The sequence below is a fragment of the Chlorocebus sabaeus genome, chromosome 8 (assembly GCF_047675955.1).
Source record: "Chlorocebus sabaeus isolate Y175 chromosome 8, mChlSab1.0.hap1, whole genome shotgun sequence".
Taxonomy (NCBI): domain Eukaryota; kingdom Metazoa; phylum Chordata; class Mammalia; order Primates; family Cercopithecidae; genus Chlorocebus; species Chlorocebus sabaeus.
In genome coordinates this window covers 51978521-52000184 of record NC_132911.1, presented here as the reverse complement: position 1 = coordinate 52000184, position 21664 = coordinate 51978521, and the positions used below count along the sequence as shown (strand labels likewise).

Genomic DNA, 21664 nt, shown 5'->3' with positions numbered 1-21664 from the left:
GAGTTTCATTGTGTGAATAAAAATACAAAGTAGTTTTTTCTAATTGTTTTATTGGATGCTGTATTTTATGCTATGATTAAACGTTTACCTTAGGAAACACATACTAGCAAATATTTATGGATTTATCCATGAGGCTTATTGTGTAAACAAACTCCAGTCAGTTCATTCAGGGAATCTCTGCCAGGTGCCTATGGCACACCAGGCCCTGGGATACAGCAGTGTCCTGAGTCAGGAGCTGGGAAACCCTGTGCATGGACACAGCCCCACCTGCTGCCTGCTCCGTAGATAAAGCTATATAGGAGCATGGCTGTGCGCCTCTCTCCACCTGTTGTCTGTGCTGCTTTCTTAACAGATGCGTAAGGAGTTGCAGCAGAGACCGTCTAGCCCACAAACCTCACATGTTTACGCTGCCCCCGTTTTACAGAGAAACTCTGTCCACCTCTCCCTTAGTCAGGCAGAAGTTCCCAACCTCGTGGGCCCTACACTCTGGTGAAAATAGAAATGCTGGCTGACGAAGTGTTTTTATCAAACCGTCTGTTATAGCTCCTGAAAAAGGACTTGTGTAATACACACTTGATGAGAGTCCTGGTGCAGACGCTGTGTGAGCCTGCAAGCGTAGGTTTCAACGTCGGAGATGTCCAGGTTATGGCTCATCTTCCTGATGTTTGTGTGAACCTGATGAAAGCGCTAAAGATGTCCCCATACAAAGATATCCTAGAGACTCATCTGAGAGAGAAAATAACAGCACAGAGGTGGGTACTTGGGTCAACAATCAGGGACGTGTTGTCCTGGAATTTCAGGCCCTAGTATGTTGCCGTGCTCCTGCAGCTGCTCCTGCTTCCTCAGCGAAGGCTCATATTAGTGGGATATTTGCTGCCAGTGACCTCAATGGTTGTTTAGAAATCACATATAACCAGTGCCTTCCCTGCACCAAACTTAAGCAAACTTCAGATGTGGTTAGCGCCGTGTTTGATCTCCATGCTAGTGGATCCTGTTAGGTGTTGCCTCTGTTTGCTTTCATAACAGTGCAAACATTTTTTTCAGTGTATCTTAATGAGATCAGAGCTCACCTAATTTACTGTTTTTCTTGCATGGCCAGCATTGAGGAGCTTTGTGCCGTCAATTTGTATGGCCCTGACGCGCAAATGGACAGGAGCAGGCTGGCTGCTGTTGTATCTGCCTGTAAACAGCTTCACAGAGCTGGGCTTCTGCATAGTATATTACCATCTCAGGTAACTATAACCTATTTGTTTTTACATTTATTTTAGCTTTAGTATGGTAATTAGTGTATTTATTTATATTCTTAAAAGTCCTTTATGTATTGAGCATGCTGAAATGGGAATTATAGAAATACTTGCTCTAGACATGTAGGTATTATCTATCTGTATATCTATTATATATCAATATAAATATGAAAGCAAATGTAAAAATTTATAAATATAAAATGAAAGTAAAATAAAGGACATTTGGATATTTCCAGGGCAGCTTTCTGAAAAACTTTAGGAACTGCTGTTGTACCTGTGTGGCAAGATAACACAAATGAAGAATCTAGCATAGAAAGCAAGGTTGAGCCAGATACAGTGGCTCATACCTGTAATCCCAGCACTTTGGGAGGCTCAGATAGGAGGATTGCTTGAGGCCAGAAGTTTGAGACCAGCCCAGGCAACATGGCAGGGATTCATCTCTACAAACAAAAAAAACACACACAAAAACATTGTCCAGGAGTGGGTGCCACGGACCCATAGTCCCAGCTACTCAGGAGGCTAAGGTGGGAGGATTGCTTGAGCCTGAAAGCTTGAGGCTGCAGTGGCACAATCGTGGCTCACGATTGTGCCACTGCACTCCAGCCTGGGCGACAGAGCGAGACTTTGTCTCAAAACAGCAAGAACAACAAAAGCAAAGTTGAATTAAAATTTTTCTGAATATAGGAAGGTAATTGTCAGTGCTATCTGAAGTGGGCTTTTTATTTAATGAGAGGAGTGAAGTTGTTTTTTTCTAAGAAATATCTTTTTGCTAAGCATTTCAATGTTGGCTTTCTTTTAGTCCACAGATCTGCATCATTCTATTGGCACAGAACTTCTTTCCCTGGTTTATAAAGGCATTGCCCCCGGAGATGAGAGACAGTGTTTGCCTTCTCTAGACCTCAGTTGTAAGCAACTGGCCAGCGGACTTCTGGAGTTAGCCTTTGCTTTCGGAGGACTGGTAGGAAAAACACGTCTTCATGCTGCACCACCCTGATAATAGAAATACACATGTCACTTGCAGGTGTCTCTAGAAACTGTGGAATTGGGGTAGTAAGGTTTTAGCTGGACGAGTATTGTGTGATTTGCATGAGCCAACTTTCTTTCTGAAAGATTATTTTCTCAATAGTTAAAAAAGAAAAAAAAACAGAATAGAACAACATTCTTTTTATATTAAGGTTTTGTCTATCCCACTTTGTTTCCAAAAGGAATTAGCTAGAGAACGTTTTGTGACTATGAAGCTGAGCCGCATTGACATGTGGCCTCTTCTCTCCTTGGTGGTCCTTCACATGGATGATTGGGAGGGCCTCTGAAGGATAATCCCAGAGGAACCAGAGTCTCCAAAAAAAATTTTCTCATGGCTCTTTGAACCATGCAGGGCTGACTTTAAATAGTCCCTGCTGTAGCTGAAATCTGCAGCCAGCCCTGTGTTCACTCCATCTCAACTTCCTTTCTTCTGTAGCAGAAACCCCTTTTTCACCCTTTGTCCAATTAATGTAAACAATTATATATTTAAATTGTCTAAAAATATTCACCCTTAATAGACTCTACCCTCAAAGCAACAATGGTGGGGTAGGCAGATGGCTTGAGCCCAGGAGTTTGAGACCAACCTGGGCAACATAGCAAGACCCTGTTTCTACAACAAAAATTTTAAAAAATTAGCCAGATATGGTGACACATGCTTGTAGTCCCAGCTACTCAGGAGGCTGAGGTGGGAAGATCGCTTGAGCCCAGGAAGTCAAGGCTATAGTGAGTCATGATCATGCCACTGTACTCTAGCCTGGGCAACAGAGTGACACCCTGTCTTTAAAAAACAGCAAGGCTGGGCAGGTTGGCTTATTGCCTGTAATCCTAGCACTTTGAGAAGCCAAGGCGGGTGAATTGCTTGAGATCAGGAGTTCGAGACCAGCCTGAACTATGTGGTGAAATGCTGTCTCTACTAAAAATACAAAAATTAGCCAGGGGTGGTAGAACGCCCTTGTAATCCAAGCTACTCGGGAGGCTGAGGCTGGAGAATCGCTTGAACCTAGGAGGTGGAGGTTTGCAGTGAGCCGAGATCATGCCACTGCACTCTAGCCTGGGCAACAGAGCGAGACCCTGTCTCAAAAAATAAAAATAAAAAACAACTACAAGATTTTTGGACATTTGGAAGCAATATGGGTCAAGGAACATTTCTTTCCCAAAATGAAACCTAGAAGATGGAGGCTAGTTGAAATATATACAATTTCAGCTTGAATCCAGACTTCACATATCAGGCTTTTTAGGCCTGTGTCATTTTCCAATTTCAAAGTTAATCAGTTGCCAAGGGTCTTTCTGTGCCATGCAAAGATGTGCCCCGGTTATGGTACCTCTCCTTTCTTTTTTCCAGTGTGAGCGCCTCGTGAGTCTTCTCCTGAACCCAGCAGTGCTGTCCACGCCATCCTTGGGCAGCTTACAGAGCAGCGTCATCCACTTCTCCCATGGGGAGTATTTCTATAGCTTGTTCTCAGAAACGATCAACATGGAATTATTGAAAAATCTGGATCTTGCTGTATTGGAGCTCATGCAGTCATCAGTGGAAAATCCCAAAATGGTAACAAAATTTTCTTTTAAATAAACTTTTTTTTTTTTTTTTGGAGACAGAGTCTTGCACGGTTGCCCAGGCTGGAGTGCAGTGGCACGATCTCTTCTGACTGCAATGTCTGCATCCCAGATTGAAGCGATTCTCTTGCCTCAGCCTTCCGAGTAGCTGGGATTACAGGCATCTGCCACCACGTCTAGCTAATTTTTTGTATTTTTAGTAGAGACAGGATTTCACTATGTTGACCAGGCTGGTCTTGAACTGACCTCGTGATCCGCCCGCTTTGGCCTCCTGAAGTGCTGGGATTACAGGCGTGAGCCACCGCGCCTGGTCAATATTTTCTTATATAATCCTCATAAAAGGGTTGCCATATTCCTGAAATATTTCATTAAAGTATGACAAGATTTTTTCCTAGAAGGTTAAAAGCTCTTGCTTTTAACAAACTCAGAAAAACCCAAAACATACCCCTTATCAATAGTTAATGAATGTTAGGCCAGGCATGGTGGCTCATGCCTATAATCCCAGCACTTTGGGAGGTGGAGATGGGTGGATCACTAGAGGTCAGGAATTCGAGCCCAGCATGGCAAACATGGCAAAATAAAAATACAAAAAATTAGCCAGGCATGGTGGTACGCGCCTGTAATCCCAGCTACTCAGGAGGCTGAGACAGGAGAATTGCTTGAACCTGAGAGGCAGAGGTTGCAGTGAGCGGAGATCACGCCCACTGCACTCCAGCCTGGGTGATAGAGTGAGACTCTGTCTCAAAAAAATAAAAAATAGCTAATGAGTGTTATTGGATGTTGAAACATTGATTGTTTTTTCTATTCCCTCATGCTTTGCAAATTTCTAAGCCTAAATATTATAAGGCACAGCTATGCAGGATATTGATGTTTGCCAAGACGTGGCCTTGGAGCTTACAAACCCATCCTAGGGCCCAGAGCTGGCTTTGCATTCACACCAGCTGCAGGCAGGTCTCCGCCCCCGGTAGACCTTGCTGTTCTCAGAGCTCTCTTGTGGCCTCAATGCTGAGTTACCATTTCTGGCACGTTCCTGCTGTGTCGCCCTTTCCCCCTCACATTGACTCTCTGGAGATCAGTATTTAATATATAGTTGACTTTCGTTTGCTAAACCTCTGGGATTTTGAAATTTAATTTGTTCTGTGGACAGAAACTGTTAACTGTTGGTATGACCGTTTTAAGGGAGAGTACATGATTTCATAAGTTGAGCTTTTATTGCAAATAGTGCTTCTCTGTTGTAAGGGAATCTTTTGTGGTAGATTGCAGTAGGAATTTGTATTCTTTAAAATTAGAAATAAAATCGTAGTAGATGACACTTAGATTTAACATTCTGATTTCGTAAACTATGACCTCTGATGGAAATGATAGAAAAAGCATACACCTTAACCTCTATTCCTGCCCTAAATTCCTCTAAAGTAACAGAATAAGATTTAACAGAAACACCACTACAGTCTCAAAGTACACAGAGAAAAGGAGAAAAGGATTTCCAAGAGTAACAGGAGTTGTAAATCTAAAGGACAGGTGTGGCAACATCGGAAGTTGGAAGTGCTGAGCCCCAGCAGGGCAGGCATGAGAGCAGGGTGAGCAGAGGCTAAGAGAGGATTAAGCAAAGGTCAGCTTTCCCGTGCAGGGCAGCCTCCTTTCCCTGCTGCTGGAGGTCTGATCCCACTTAAAGAGAAGGCAGGAGGCAGTGACTCCCTGGAGAGGATAGAGACTTCCAGACTAGGGGGCTCTGGCATGGCTGAATATATGGATACCATCAGGAAAAGAGGGAAGTTAAATGCAAACCTACTTAAATTCTAGACTTTGAGGCTGTCTGCCCTTTCCCTCCAAATACAGTTCAGCGTCTGCCCTTGGCAGGGCACCAGAATATCTTGACAAGCCCTAAGAGAAAATAAAGATACAGACATCACAGCCAGCTGGGTCAGCGACAGTGATCCTCCCCACCAGTGAGCCCTGCATGCTGCACAGCACTTCCAGGCGGGTGATACCTGTGAGCCGGCAGCCCTGGGGCCCAGGCACCTGGGGAAAGGGACGCTAGAGGGCATAGCAGGACATGGGCAACTGTGGCAAGGCCTGTTCACTGAGATGGGAATGTAAGGTGGAGAAGTAAAACTGAAAGATGAGAAACAAAACTGTGAAATAAGAATTGCTTTGGAGAATGAACATCAGAGAACAAAAAAGGTCTCTTGGGAATTAAGCATAGGCATCAGAAATTAAAAATGAAAGAGTTTGGAAGGTAAACTTGAGTAACTCTCACAGAGAGTAGAGTGAAAAGACAAAACGGAAAACACGAGAGAAATGAGGAGGAGACTAGGCATTCATGCACGAGGTTGAGCAGCAGGGCCTTGGCTCCAGAAGGCAGGGGCCAGGAGAGGCATTTGCCGAGGACACAGCTCCAGAGGAGCCCAGAAGCAAAGGCTTTGAGTTTCCAGGTGGAAGAGAGCCATGGAGTTTCCAGCATGGTGCACAGGAACAGCTCCACGTGGAGCACATTTCTTGAGAATTCAGAACCCTGAGGTTTCACTACAAGAAAAGATTCTCAGGTTTACACTGGAGAAAAAGCAGTTATGTGTGAAAAGATCTAGAAATTGAATGACATATGTCTTCTCAGCAGCAGTGTGGGCACTGCAAGACTTGAACCAGATTTCTTCCACAATTCATGAGAGAAGTCTCCAGCCTAGAGTTCTGAATCCAGCTGGATTATTCATTATGTGAGAGTGGAATGCAGATGTTTTAGACATGCCAGATTCCCCAAGAGGTTCCTGTGCACTCTCATCACGTTGCTGCTGGGTGGAGAGTGATCATGCAGTAAGCCAAGACGGGAAGGTGCTGGATGCAGTATGTCAGCCCCGCACAGAGGCGTGGATGACCCAGCACCAGCATTGCAGATCAGAAGCTGAGTGGCCACAGAGATGCAGCAGATAGACCTGATAGGCTTAGAGGTCTTGCAGCAATTTCATAACTTGGGAGAGTTTGATGATGAATTAATGACAGACGCATTGAAAACCGCAATGAAAGCAAACAAGATTAGCTTCAGGGAGTACAAAATGTGCAAAAAGGGAAAAGCATTGTTTCTACTTGGAACATCTGTGAAAAATGTTTGCATAGTCAGAATAACAGAATAGTGAATGTTAATCTGATCAAAATGAGCCTGTCACTCTGTTGCAGGAGTGGTGGTGAGACAGGAAATGTGGGTGTGCATGTATGATGGTAGTTGAACAGGAAGTGTGCATTTGCGCGTGTGCATGTTGGCTTGTGTGTGTACACCTGTGTGTGCTAGTGTGTGCCTGTATGGTGGTAGGACCAGAAGTATGCGCTTGAGTGCATGTTTGCTTATGTGTGTACATCTGTGTGTGCTTGTGCATGCATGTACAGTGGTGGTGGGACAGGAAGTGTGCATTTGTGCATATGTGCATATTTATGTGCTTGTGTGTGTACACCCGTGTGTGCGTGTGCATGCATGCACAGTGATGGTGGTGGTGACAGAAGAGAACTGACTCCTGTTTCCTAGACTGCCCAGACTAGGAAAGCCAGGACAAGCTGGATGAGCCTGATGACATAGCTAAGGCCACCCTGTACTTTCTGTGGAAAAACTATGGTTAAAGTGCACCTCAAATCAAACTCGAGGAGTTTTGAAGTAGATAAACATCTATTATAGAAATAGCTTATTTATTTTCCAAGAATAGCTTTGAAATAAAGGTAAATTTTGTTTTCTGTCATTTTCAAAAATTAAGAATTTTTCTTCACTCACAACGAAATTGTCTTAGGTGAGTACCGTTTTGAATGGCATGTTAGACCAGAGCTTCAGGGAGCGAGCAAGCCAGAAACACCAAGGACTGAAACTTGCGACTACAATTCTGCAACACTGGAAGAAGTGTGATTCCTGGTGGGCCAAAGATTCCCCTCTCGAAACTAAAATGGCAGTGCTGGCCTTACTGGCAAAAATTTTACAGGTATTTTGAGATTCCTTTAAAAAGCAGTCATGTTTGTTCTTCTGAACTCTGTAACTTGTGTCTTTAAAATTTGATGGAGGTTGCTCCAAAAGCTCATTGGTTTGACAAATAAGAAAATATTTTGACAGGATAGTTGCTTATATTTACCTTTTTAAATTTTGTACATTGTTTATTAGACTTACTATTTCTTATGCTATATCTTTTTAATGTACCCTTGCATGTATTGTCTTAACAGATAGTATTACAATATTTTACAATATGATTGTGAAAATATTATTGAAGCCCATAATTAAATTTACAGTTCACTTCTGGAATTTAAACAAAGGAAATAAAGATGTAATATACAAATGTGTCCTGTTTTTCTTTTCCTTCCTTTAGATTGATTCATCTGTATCTTTTAATACAAGTCATGGTTCATTCCCTGAAGTCTTTACAACATATATTAGTCTACTTGCTGACACAAAACTGGATCTACATTTAAAGGTAAACAGTGAAATATTTATTTTTTTTGGATTACCTTCTCTTCTATTTTCATATTTTTTATTTTTGCATAGTTGTGATGTTTTTTATTTTTTATTATGGGAAATTTCAAACATGTTCAAAAATAGGGAGACTAGCACAGTAATCCCCCTGTACTTATTAGCCAGTCTCGATAACCATCCTGTTTGGGCGTGTTTATTTCACCTGTGTAGTCAACCCACCTGTCAGCAGGCAAGGAAGGCCAAGCAGGCCGGGCGTGTTATCTGACCTGCACCTGCTTCAGTTCAGGATGTCTCTCCAAGACATGAGAACATTTCTTTCCTTCCTTCCTTCCTTCCTCCCTCCCTTCCTTCCCTCCCTCCCTCCCTCCTTCCTTCCATCCCTTTCTTTCTGTCTCTCTCTCTTTTCGTTTTCTTTTTCTTTTCTTCTTTTCTTTTCTGAGACAGTCTCGCTTTGTCACCCAGGCTGAAGCGCAGTGGCGCAATCATGGCTCACTGCAACCTCTGCCTCTTGGGTTCAAGTGATTCTCGTGCCTCAGCCTCCCGAGTAGCTGGGATCTCAGGCGTGCATCACCAGGCCTGGCTAATTTTTGTATTTTTAGTATATTTCACCATAGTGGCCAGGCTGGTCTCAAACTCCTGACTTCAAGTGATCTGCCTGCCTCGGCCTCGCAAAGTGCTGGGATTACAGGTGTGAGCCACCACGCCCGGCCTAGAACATTTCTTTTAAAGTATAAGATTATCATATTTAGATGAATTAACATTTGTGTTTGCATACATATGATTTAAATTGGCTTTTTGTGCTATAATGACTTTATTACTCAGTCATTTTTCTATTAAAAATAATATAAAAATTTTTGGTGATTTTTAGAGTCAAGAATTAATAAATATTGTCATTTTAAGGTTACTAATTTTAAAGTCCTAGAACAATTAGATTTTAAACGCTATGGAAAAGTGACCTTTATTCAAGGGGACCTTTTTACTGGATAAAAAATTCTTTGGAATTTTCTGCTGTGTGATTAATCAAGTTTCCCATTTCTCCATAGACAGTCTTGGAATTTATCTGCCATGCAAGGGAGAATAGGAATCAACTCCTAGTTCTTGTTAAGCTCAGTATGAAGTTTTTATGTAGTTCTGCAATGTGTAGTTGTAAACCACTCCTTAGGTTATTCAAAATGTTCTTTTTACACAAAGCTTGTACAGTACATTTTTACTAGGGTCATTATTTGTAGAAGAGGAAGCACATATCGAATCAGCACCATGTCCCATTTATGTATGTGTCCATAGCTGGAATCAACCGACTAGCCTGGGTAAGAGTCAAAGCTGAGGTATAGGTTGGGCACGGTGGCTCATGCCTGTAATCCCAGCGTTTTGGGAGGCCAAGGCAGGCGAATCTCCTGAGATCAGGAGTTTGAGACTATCCTGGCCAACATGGCAAAACCCTGTCTCTATGAAAAATATGAAAAAAATTAGCTGGGTGTGGTGGCAGGTGCCTGTAATCCCAGCTACTCTGGAGGCTGAGGCAGGGAGAATCACTTGAACCCAGGAGGCGGAGGTTGCAGTAAGCCTAGATCGTGCCACTACTGCACTCCAGCCTGGTGACAGAATGAGACTGCATCTCCAAAAAAAAAAGCTGAGGTACAGAATTATATTCAGGTTAGTTTTTAATATAATTTAGAAATTATGCTGAAGTGATTCATTGATTCTACATAGTGCTTTATTTGCAGTGTCTTTAGAAAACAGTAATTTTATTTATTCTGTGGGATATATAAGCCATAACTCGTGCAGTTTCTTATGTCTGCCTTGTTCCACAGGGCCAAGCTGTCACTCTTCTTCCATTCTTCACCAGCCTCACCGGAGGCAGTCTGGAGGAACTTAGGCGTGTTCTGGAGCAGCTCATCGTTGCTCACTTCCCCATGCAGTCCAGAGAATTTCCCCCAGGAACTCCGCGGTTCAATAATTATGTGGACTGCATGAAAAAGGTTGGTTTCTAGTAGTATCAAGTAAAATTAGAACACTGATTTTTGTTGTTGTTGTTACATATCTTGATGAAAAGAAGTGAGTAAAATACCCATAATCAGATAAGTTGTAAACCACCCAATAGGTCATTCAGAATGTTCTGTCTACACAAAGCTTGTACAGTACATTTTTACTAGGGTCATTATTTGTAGAAGAGGAAGCACATACCAAATCAGCACCATATCCCATTTATTTATGTGTGCGTAGCCTGAGAATCCATTTAATTCACTTGGAAAGCAGTGACAGGCATATATGTGAATCCACGAGAATTTGTTTTTTTTCTCCCATTTTTAAATTGTGAAATATTTTATGCATAAAATGGAATATATAAAGTATATTTGTTATGAATAGTAATACCAAAAGAAGCTAAGAAATAGAATATTACCAATAATTTCCAGTTTCTAAATTTTAATAGAATAGCAGTTATTTGAGAAGCATTTTGTGATTATCCCTAATACGATAGTTTGAGCATCCCTTATCTGAAATGCTTGGAACCAAAAGTGTTTCGGATTTTGGAATGTTTGTGTATACATGAGTTATCTTGGGGATGGGACCCAAGTCTGGACATAGACATGAAATGCATTGGTGTGTTTTGTTTTGTTTTGTTTTGTTTTGAGACAGGGTCTTGCTCTGTCACCTACACTGGAGTGCAGTGGAAACTGCACACAATAATTTCAGAGATGAAAGAAGGTATTGTGTCCACAAGATAGGATAATGATCCTTGGAAATTAAATATGCAGAAGCAAAATTTAAAAAACATACCTGTTCTATTCTGAAGATAAAATTAAGATATCTCCTAGAAAGTAGAACAGAAACTGAGATGGAAAAGGGGAGAGTCAAGATGAGAACATCAGGGGAGTGGCCTGGGATATCCCCTCTGTAGCGAGGACGGTGTGGAAAAGATGCACATAACCAGAATCAGAGTGAGGGCAAGAGTCCCTGGCATGGTGAAGGAGGGGGTCCTGCTGAAGGCTCGTCTCCATGTACTCTCAGAACCTGAGACAGAGAGAAGAGTAACATCTGCAAAACCTAAAAAGAATCAGGGCCGGGCACAGTGGCTCACGCCTGTAATCTCAGCACTTTGGGAGGCCGAGGAGGGCAGATCACCAGGTCAGGAGATCGAGACCATCCTGGCTAACATGGTGAAACCCTGTCTCTACTAAAACTACAAAAAATTAGCCAGGCGTGGTGGCGGGCACCTGTAGTCCCAGCTACTCGGGAGACTGAGGCAGGATACTGGCGTGAACCCGGGAGGCAGAGCTTGCAGTGAGCCGAGATCGCGCCACTGCACTCCAGCCTGGGCGATAGAGCGAGACTCTGTTTCAAAAAAAAAAAAAAACCCTAAAAAGAATCTAGGCTCAGTATAGTGAACATTGATATACACCAGCCACTCACAATATCCATAAAAATGACAGAAATACTGGTATTTGTTAAGTCTGTGAAATTCTGGTATATTTTTCTATATGTTATATATTTTTATTACATAAGAAACTTAATATTTTTAGTAAAACTCAACAAAATTTTGATGATGTTGATGTATTTTTTCTAGTTTCTAGATGCATTGGAATTATCTCAAAGCCCTATGTTGTTGGAATTGATGACAGAAGTTCTTTGTCGGGAACAGCAGCATGTCATGGAAGAATTATTTCAATCCAGTTTCAAGAGAATTGCCAGAAGGTAAGTCATTCTGGTCTGGGATCTCAGAAACCATACGCATTTTGGTGTTGTGGGAAATTATCTTCTGTGTTCCAAAAAAAGCTGAGTGACAATTACATTCTTGCTACTAAACTTTTATTTTTTTTGTCTTTAAAACAAGACTTTTATTATTATATTTTTCAAATATACACAAAGCTAGAAGAAGAGTATAAATAAGGCTCCAGATTGAACAAAGTTCAGCATTTTCCAAGCTTCATTTGGCCTTTTATCATTTTTCGTTTTTGCTGCTGCTATTGTAATTTAAAGCAAATCTCGGACACCATGTCATTTCACCTCTAAATCCTTCTGTATATGTCTCTTAAAGCAGTTTTCTTGAATAGCCATAGTACCATTATCAACTGAACAAAATTCTCAGTAATTCCGTAGTCAGATTTCCTCAGTAGTCTCAAACATACTGACAGTGTTGGGTTATTTGAAATATGATCCAAACGAAGTTCATACATGGCATTTCACTGTTGTGTCTCTTCAGTCTGCATTTAAAACAGTCTTCTCCTTTATTATTTATTTTGTTGGAGAAACTTGGACACTTGTCCTGTACAATGTCTTATATTCTGGATATATCTGATTCTTTTACATTCATTTAACTTCTTCCTCCAGTCCTTGGGTTTTCTGTAAATTTAAAAGTTATGTCTAAAAGCACAGTTAGATTCAGGTTGAAATTTTGGCAAGACTAATAGTTGATACTTTATACTTCTTATTCATGGCATTAGGAGGTGTATAATATCTGGTGGTCCTGCTTTTAGTGATGCTAGGATTGACTAGCCATGTGCATCATTGCATTTTCCTCATGGTTTAGCTCCATTTATGATGGTTGCCCTGAATCACTTAATTTCATTAAGAGTTACAAATGGCCATTTTCCTGATTCTTTTATTCCTTCTAAATTTAGTGCCTGGAATTACAGTGTAATGAAGGTCTCATCACTGGGATTGTTTGATTACCAAAAATGCAATTTAGTATTTTAGCAAAAATAGAGTGGGAAAGATAGGACATAATTGATTATTGATTTTTTTTTTTTTTTTCTTGAGACAGAGTGGCTCTGTCACTCAGGCTGGAGTGCCTGATCTTGGCTCACTGCAGCCTCCATCTTCCGGGTTCAAGTGATTCTCCTGTGTCAGCCTCCCAAGTAGCTGGGATTATAGGCACACCCCACCACAATGGCTAATTTTTGTATTTTTAGTAGAGACAGTGTCTCACCATGTTGGCCAGGCTGGTCTCAAACTCCTGACCTCAAATGATCCGCCTGCCTTGGCCTCCCAAAGTGCTGGGATTACAGATGTGAGCCACCCCACCTGGCCCTGATTGATTTTTGAAGTAAGGGTTTGATGCCATGGTTAGTTCTCATAGTAAACTTCCAATGAATTTTTAAAATTGGCATTTATCTATATTGAATTTGTAAATATCCATGTAAATTTGTCTTGAGTTGTATTTTACAGATCATAAACTTCACCAACTGTAAGTATATAGTTCCATGATTTTTAGGAACTTTATTGAGTATGCAACCAGCACCATGCAACATTTTTATTCCCCAGTAAAACCCCATAGGACCATTTGCAATTGACTGCTATTGCTGATCCTAGCTCCATGCAAACGCTAATCTACTTTCTGTCTTTATAAATCTGCCTTCTCTGGACATTTTATATAAGTGGAATTATACAATATGTGATTTCTTATTCCTGGCTTCTTTGTTCAGCATAATGTTTTTGATGTTCATCCATGACATAGTTCATTCCTTTCTACTGATATTTTAAAAGATATCATAATTAACCAACTATAAAACAGAATTCTGCACAGCAGCAGAATACATTCTCTTTGAGCATACTTGAAGCATTCTTTAGGACAGACTATATACTATACCATAAAAACAAGTCTTGACAAATTTAAAAAGATTGAAATCATACAAAGTATGTTCTCTGTCCAAAGTGAAGTTAAATTAGAATTCAACAACACAAGGAAATTTTGGGAATCTGAAAATATTTGTAAATAATCAACTAATTAATAAATAGCATATTTCTAAATAGCCCTGGGGTCAAATAAGAAATTACAAAGGAAGTCAGATAGTATTTTGATCTGAATAAAATAAGAATAAAGCATATCCACATGTGATGCAACTAAATAGGTGCTCAGAGGGAAGTTTATCTCTTTTAATTCCTATGTTTGAAAATAGGAAAGATTTAAGTTAGTAATCTGAACTTTCTACCTTAAAATCTAGGGGAAAAAAAAAAAAAACTAAACCAAAAGTAGTACAAAGGAAGGCAATAGGAAACAGAAAAATGGTGGAGAAAAATCAGTATTTGTTTTCACAATCAAAGTTAAAGGAGTTGACAAACCATTAGCTAGGCTAACCAAAAATAAAGGAAAAACCACAGTTTGTCAAAACTTTTTAAGAATGAAAAGAGGTGGATGTAACCCACTGACCTCTTAGAAACTGTAAGAAGATTATAAGCGAATATTATGAAAAATATTAGGCCAGCAAATTCAGCAACTTAAGCAAAATGGGCAAATTCATAGAAATTCATAAATTACCAAAACTGACTCAAGAAGAAATAAAATGTATGAATACATCCCTAACAAGTAATTAAATTGAATTAATAACTAAAAACCTTTCTGTAAAGAAAATCCCAGACCTACATGGCTTTTTTGTTTTGTTTTTTTAGATGCAGGGTCACACTCTGTTATCCAGGCTGGAGTGCAGTGGTCAAGGCTCACTGCAGCCTTGACCTCCTGGGCTCAGGCAATCCTCCCAGTTCAGCCTCGTGAGTAGCTGGGACTACAGGGATGTACCACCACACCCGGCTAGTTTTGTATTTTTTGTATACACACAGGGTTTTGCCATATTGCCCAGGCTGGTCTTGAACTCCTGGGCTCAAGTGATCTGCCTGCCTTGGCCTTCCAAAGTGCTGGGATTACAGTCATGAGCCACTGCGCCTGGCCTCCAGATAGCTACTAGTGAATTTTATCAAATATATGTATGTATGTGTATATATATTTCAGACAGAGTCTCACTTTGTCTCCCAGGCTGGAGTGCAGTGGCTCACAGCAGCCTCCAACTCCCGAGTTCAAGTGATTCTTGTGCCTCAGCCTGCTGAGTAGCTGAGACTACAGGGGCACACCACCACACTCGCATAATTCTTTGTATTTTTAGTAGAGATGGGGTTTTGCCATGTTGTCCAGGCTGGTCTCAAAGTCCTGAGCTCAGGCAATCCTCCCTCCTGAGCCTCCCAAAATGTTAGGATTACAGGCGTGAGCCACTGTGCTCGGCCCAGATATATGATATATTTTTGTTTTTGTTGGTCATTGGTGCATATATTCATGGGGTACATGAGATATTTTGATACAGGTGTAAAATGTGTAATAATCAGGTCAAGGTGACTGAAGTATTCATCACCTCAAACATTTATCCCTTCTTTGTGTTAGAAATAATCCAGTTATACTCTTAATTATTTAAAAATGTAAAATATTGGCCAGGTGCGGTGGCTCATGCCTATAATCCCAGCACTTTGGGAGGCCGAGCCAGGTGGATCACAAGGTCAGGAGATCGAGACCATCCTGGCTAACACGGTGAAACCCCGTCTTGTAGGTGTGCTTCATTGGTTTTTATTTTTTTCTTTTGTCCCCTCTGACTATGTATTTTCAAATAACCTGCCTTCATGTTCACTAATTCATTCTTCTGCTTGATCAGTTCTGCTTTTAAGAGACTCCAGTGCATTCTTCAGTATGTCATCTGCACTTTTCAGATTCAGAATTTCTGCTTGATTCTTTTAAATTTTTTCAATCTCTTTGTTTAATTTATCTGACAGGATTCTGGATTCCTTGTCTGTATTATCTTGAATTTTGTTGGCCTTCCTCAAAACAGCTATTTTGAATTCTCTGTCTGAAAGGTCACATACCTCTGTCTCTCTTGGATTGGTGTTGGTGCCTTATTTAGTTCATTTGGTGAAGTCATGTTTTCTTGGCTGGTTTTGATGGTTGTGGATGTTCATTGATGTCAGAGCATTAAATATTTTAGGTATTTATTGTAGTCTTCTGGGCTTGTTCATATACATCCTTCTTGGGAAGACTTTCCAGGTATTTGAAGGTACTTGGGGGTTTGATCTAAGTCTTTGGTCACTGAAGCCATATCTGCTTTAGGGGCCACCCTAAGTCATAATCTGCTGTAGGACGTACCCCAAGCCCAGTAACACTGTGGTTCTTACAGACTTATAGAGGTACCACCTTGGTGGTCTTGGTACAATCTTGGAAAATTCCTTGGCTTACCAGGCAGAGACTCTTGTTTACTTACTTTTCTCAAACAAATGGAGTCTCTCTGTCTCTGCTGAGCTGCCTGTAACTGGGGGAACGGTGATACGAGCACCTCTGTAGCCACCACCACTGGGACTGCACGGGGTCAGACCTGAAGCACACAGCACAGCACAGCACAGCACAGCACTGGGTCTCACCGAAGGCCTTAAGTGACCACTACTTGGCTACTGCCTGTGTTCATTCAAGGCCCAGTGGCTCTATAATCAGCAGGAGGCAAATCTAACCAGTCTTGTGTCCTTTCCTTCAAGACAGTGATTTCGCCCCGCCTCCAGGTGGGTCAAGAGATGCCATCTATGAGCCAGGCCTGGAGTTGGGAACTGTAGGAATTTACCTGGTGCTCTGTTCCACTGCTATTGAGCTGGTACCCAAGCTGCAAAACAAAGTCCTTTTCATTCTCCCCTCCCCTTTCCTAAAATAGAGAAGTCTCTCCCTGTGGTCACCATTGCCCCAGGCCTGCAGTGAGGACTGCCTGGCTACCGCTGATTTTCACTCAAGGCTCAAGGGCTCTGTAGTCAGCTTGTGGTGAATGCTGCCAGTTCTGAGTCTCTCCCTTCAGGGTAGTGGGCTCCCCTCTGGCCCAGGGCAGGTCCAGAAATCCTGTCTAAGAGCCAAGGCCTAGAACTGGGGACCCCAGAAGCCCTCTGGGGATATTGCATCTCTGTGGCCAAGCTGGTGCCCATGTTGCAAGGCATGAAACGTAATGCAAGTCTTCTTTACTTTTCCTTCTCCTTCTCTCAAGCAGAAAGGGTTTCTCCCTGTGACCACAACAACTGGGAATGTACTGGGTCACACTTGAAGCCAGCATGGCCCTGGGTCTTAACCAAGGCCCACAGCAAGTACTACCTGGTTGGCACTGATAATTCATCACCCAAAGGCTCTTTAGTCAGTAGGTGATGAATCCCATCAGGCTGAGCCCTTCCCTTCAAGACAGCGGGTTCCCTTCTGGCCCAGAGTGTGTCTAAAAATGTCGTCTGGGACTCAGGATTCTCGCTGGTGCCCTGTTCTACTGTGGCTGAGCTGGTATCCCAGTTGCAAGACAAAGTCCTCTTTACTCTCCCCCTCCTCCTCAAGCAGAAGAAAGGAGTCACTTTTATTACTGCAAGCTGTACTACCTGGGGTTGTGGTAGGCATGGCCAAGTACTCCCATGGTGGCCACAGCTGGTATCTCAGGTCATGTGCCCCCCAAGTCCACTTGTTCTGAGCCCAGCCCAGCACCAGGACTTGCCCAGGAATTGCAGTTGTTGTCATCTTAGTTGCCTTTCAAGTTTATTTGGGACCCCAAGGCACTTTAGCCCATGGTGGCAGGGCTTGTCAGAATGTAGTTTCTGACCACTGGGATGGATAGTTTGCCTCTGATTAGGGCTGGTCTAAATGTTCTCTCAGTGAGTGCTGGCTAAATTCTGCCCTGGGTTGGTTTCTGCTGTGACAGGACAGCACTGAGTTCCAATGCAAAGTGCTTTTCCTCCCCCAAGTGCACAGCTTCTGTGTCCTGCGTGTGACTGCTGCTGGGGGATGGAGAAGGAGTGGTATAGTTGATTGAAGACTATCTTTCTTAGTTTCTTCGATGCCTCTTTCCTTAATACGAAGTTAAAACTAGGTACTATGATCACTCACCTGATTTTTGGTTCTTACGAAGGTGCTTTTTTGTACAGATAATTGTTCATTTTGGCATTCTGCAGGGGAGACAATCACTAGAGGCTTCTATTTAGCCTTCTTGGTCCATTCCTTCCATTGAATTTTATCATTCATTCGTTTATTTTTGAGATAGGGTCTTGCTCTATTGCCCTACTGGAGTGCAGTGGCATGATCATGGCTCACTGCAGCCTTGACTTCTGGGCTTATGTAGTCTTCCTTCAGCCTGCGTAGTAGCTGGAACTACAGGCGTGCTATCAAGCCCAGCCTTTTTTTTTTTTTTTTTTTTTAAATGTAGAGAGGTTCTTCCTAAATTGCCTGGGCTGGTCTTGAACTCGTGGGCTCAGATGATCCTTCTTCCTCAGCCTCCGGAGTGCTGGGATTACAAGTGTGAGCCACTGTGCCTGGAATTGAAATATTTAAAAAGAAATTATACCAGTAGTTCATAAACCCTTCAGGATATAGAGGAGGAAGGAACACTTCCCAACTCCTTTTGTGAGGCAAGTAGCAAGACCAACATAAGAGAAAGACAGCACAAGAAAACTCTAGACCAGTATCCTTCTTGAGTATAAACACAAAAATGTTTAAAGATACATTAACCTATTCAGCAATACCCACAAAACATTATACGCCGTAACCTGTTGGCGTTTATTGTAAGAATACAAGGTTGCTTTTCTATCTGGGAATCAGTCTTAGATACTGTATTAATAGAATAAAGGACAAAAACTCATTATAATTTCAGTAGATGCAGGAAAACTTTTGACAAACTACAACATTCATTTGTGATAAAACTGACAAAGGCTGTCTATGAAAAACCAATAGCCAACAAAATATGTAATAGTGAAGGACTGCATGCTTCCTGAGATTGGGAATAAGGCCAGAGAGCCTGAAAAAATAAACAAAAATAAATAAAAGGCAACCAAATTTTTTACTATTAAAATTTTTTTCTTATTCTTTTTTCTGTTTTATAGGATTTTAATGTAACTTTTTTTCTTATTCCTTTACACTGTGCATCTTGTTCTCTTTTCCTTTCTAATGTTGTTTCCAATGATAGTCTATAATTACTCAATGGCTTTACAATATACACAAAATACTTTCAAAAATAACAATACCAGTATTATTACATAGAATAATGACAGCTAGATGAAGTTTAAATTTTTCATTTTAGTTATAATTTTCTTAGTACATGCCATCTAAGGATATACAGTCAAATTTTGTGTTCCAAAATCATTTGATGTAGTTTTTTTCTTGATGTGTGGTTTTTACACCAATTAGTAGTGCTTATTTAATTAATTTTCAAATTTTAGAAATTTTGTTTTTTCTTTTGACTCAATTTTCATTTTGAACGTGTATGATATTTACATGACTAAAATCAAAGCTATATAATGAGCTACAATTCAGAGGATCTTCCTTCCATCTCTGGCCCTCTCTCATTCCTCTTTTGCCCTATCACCTTCCTATCTCTTCCACTTGTGTCTTGTACAGATCTTGTCCTATCAGCATATAGAGATCTTCCTCATTTTTTTCCTTAAAAAATTGGTGTTTAATTCTTCATTGCAAAGAAGTATCATAGTATTTTAAAGCAGCCCCTTGCCAATGAACTTCTGGGTTCAATCTTTTGCTGTTAAACTTAATGCCACAGGGAAGCCAGATGCAGTGGCTTACACCTATAATCCCAGTGCTTTGGGAGGCTGAGGCAGGAGGATCACTTGAGCCCAGGAGTTTGAAACCCGCCTGAGCAACATAGCAGAACCCCATCATTACAAAAATGTTTTTAAAAAATAATAGTAATGCCATTGTGAATAACCTTGTGTTTATATCGTCTTGTATTTGCCCATGTATCTTTGGGGTAGATTCCTAAATGCAGATGAAAAGGTAAGTGCATTTGTATTTTTTGCCAGGTATCTCTGTATTGCTTCTTTTGGGGCTGTATTATTTGCATTCCTTCCTTATTTGTAATGTACTAGAGTATCAGTTTCACCACTGTCTTGCCAACATTCTGAATCATTTGGATTTTTACCAATTTATAGGTGAGGAAGGGTTTCCCTTTGTTACTTTAATTTTTCTTTTATTATGAGTGAAGTCGGACACATTTTTATATATTTAATTTGCATTTATTTTTCAGTAAATCATCTGTGGGCCCATTTTTAACATTAAGTCTTTGCTATTTTTATTTTGCTTCTCCTTACCATCTTAGCTTTTTACGTAAGAGTTGGATGTTTTATGTGCATCTCTACTGTGCGTGCTAGTGGAAAGCTCCTCAAGAGAAAGTGAACCTAGGATGGTGCCTGCGTTATTCCTTTCAGGCTGCTATAGCAAAATAGCACAGAGTGGGTGGCCTATAAAACAACAGAAATACATTTCTCATGGTTCTGGAGGCTGGGAAGTCCAAGAACGTGCTGCCAGTTGACGGAGTGTCTAATGACAGCCTGCTTGCCTGCTTTATAGGCAGCACCTTCTCTCTGAGTCATCTGCGGTAGAAGGGGCAAGGAACTCTCTGGGGCTTTTTTTTTTTTTTTTTAAGACAGAGTTTCTCTGTTGTTGCCGAGGCAGGAGTACAAAGGTGTGATCTCAGCTCACTGCAACCTCCGCCTCCCAGGTTCAAGCAATTCTCCTGCCTCAGCCTCCTGAGTAGCTGGGATTACAGGCATTTGCCACCATGCCAGGCTAATTTTCGTATTTTTAGTAGAGACGGGGTTTCACCATGTTGGCCAGGCTGGTCTTGAACTCCTGACCTCAGGTGATCTATGCGCTCCAACTCCTGAACTCAGGTGATCCACCCACCTCGGCCTTCCAAAGTGCTGGGATTACGGGCATAAGCCACCACACCTGGCCTCTGGGACCTCTTATATAAGGGCACTGATACCTCCCAGCAGCCTTACCTCCTAATACAATCACATTGGGGGTCAGGATTTCAACATAGAAATTTGGAGAGTCTTAAACATTCAGTCCATTGTAGTACCCAAACGAACTTTGCAAAGCCTGTATGGCATCTAGTAGTGTCCTATAGTCTTTATGACTGAGTTACCTTCTGAATCTAATATTTTTGCACGGGTTATCTAACTTCATGACATCAGAATTTTAATGGTCGTTTAGTCTTAACCCTCTTATTTTTATAGATGAGGATACTAATTCTACATTCTTAATTTACAGATTTATAGACAGAACTTTATAGATGATTATTCAAATATATTATTTTCAGGTGAGAAAGGACCAGATAGGTATATTTCTGTTTGGAAAATAGCAATGATGGTTCATTGGTAGGGAGAAACTAGAACTTTAAAATCATAACCTCTGAATTTTTCTTTTTTTTTTGAGACAGACTCTCTGTTGCCAGGTGGGAGTGCAGTGGTGCGATCTTGGCTCACTGCACCCACTGCCTCCCGTGTTCAAGCGATTCTTCTGCCTCAGCCTCCAGAGTAGCTGGGACTACAGTTGCGCACCACCATGTCCAGCTAATTTTTGTATTTTTAGTAGAGATAGGTTTTCACTGTGTTGGCCAGGGTGGTCTCAATCTCCTGATCTCAAGATCTGCCAGGCTCAGCCTCCCAAAGTACTGGGATTACAGGCGTGAGCCCCCACGCCCGGCCAACTTCTAAGTTTTATATCCTGGAAATGTGTCTGTTTTAAGCTTGAGACTCTTCCAGAGCCTTTCAGATGTTCTTGAAGCAAGACCAGATTTGAAAGTAAATGAAACATTCTTCTTTTTAATGCCCACGTTTGATTTGAAGATTTTGGGGAGTG

At 41.3% G+C, this 21664-nt stretch overlaps 1 protein-coding gene across 4 annotated transcripts in view; it reads left to right on the top strand.

The window, feature by feature from the left end:
* The window catches only part of PRKDC (protein kinase, DNA-activated, catalytic subunit), a 189496-nt gene that overhangs the window by 69837 nt on the left and 97995 nt on the right, over positions 1–21664 (top strand). For all 4 annotated transcript variants that reach the window (XM_008000566.3, XM_008000564.3, XM_008000565.3 and 1 more), the window contains exons 33-40: positions 544–752; positions 1100–1232; positions 2044–2202; positions 3610–3813; positions 7589–7774; positions 8153–8257; positions 10068–10235; positions 11822–11949. In XM_008000566.3, coding sequence (XP_007998757.3) covers positions 544–752; positions 1100–1232; positions 2044–2202; positions 3610–3813; positions 7589–7774; positions 8153–8257; positions 10068–10235; positions 11822–11949 — 1292 coding nt within the window. The remainder of the gene's footprint in view (positions 1–543; positions 753–1099; positions 1233–2043; positions 2203–3609; positions 3814–7588; positions 7775–8152; positions 8258–10067; positions 10236–11821; positions 11950–21664) is intronic.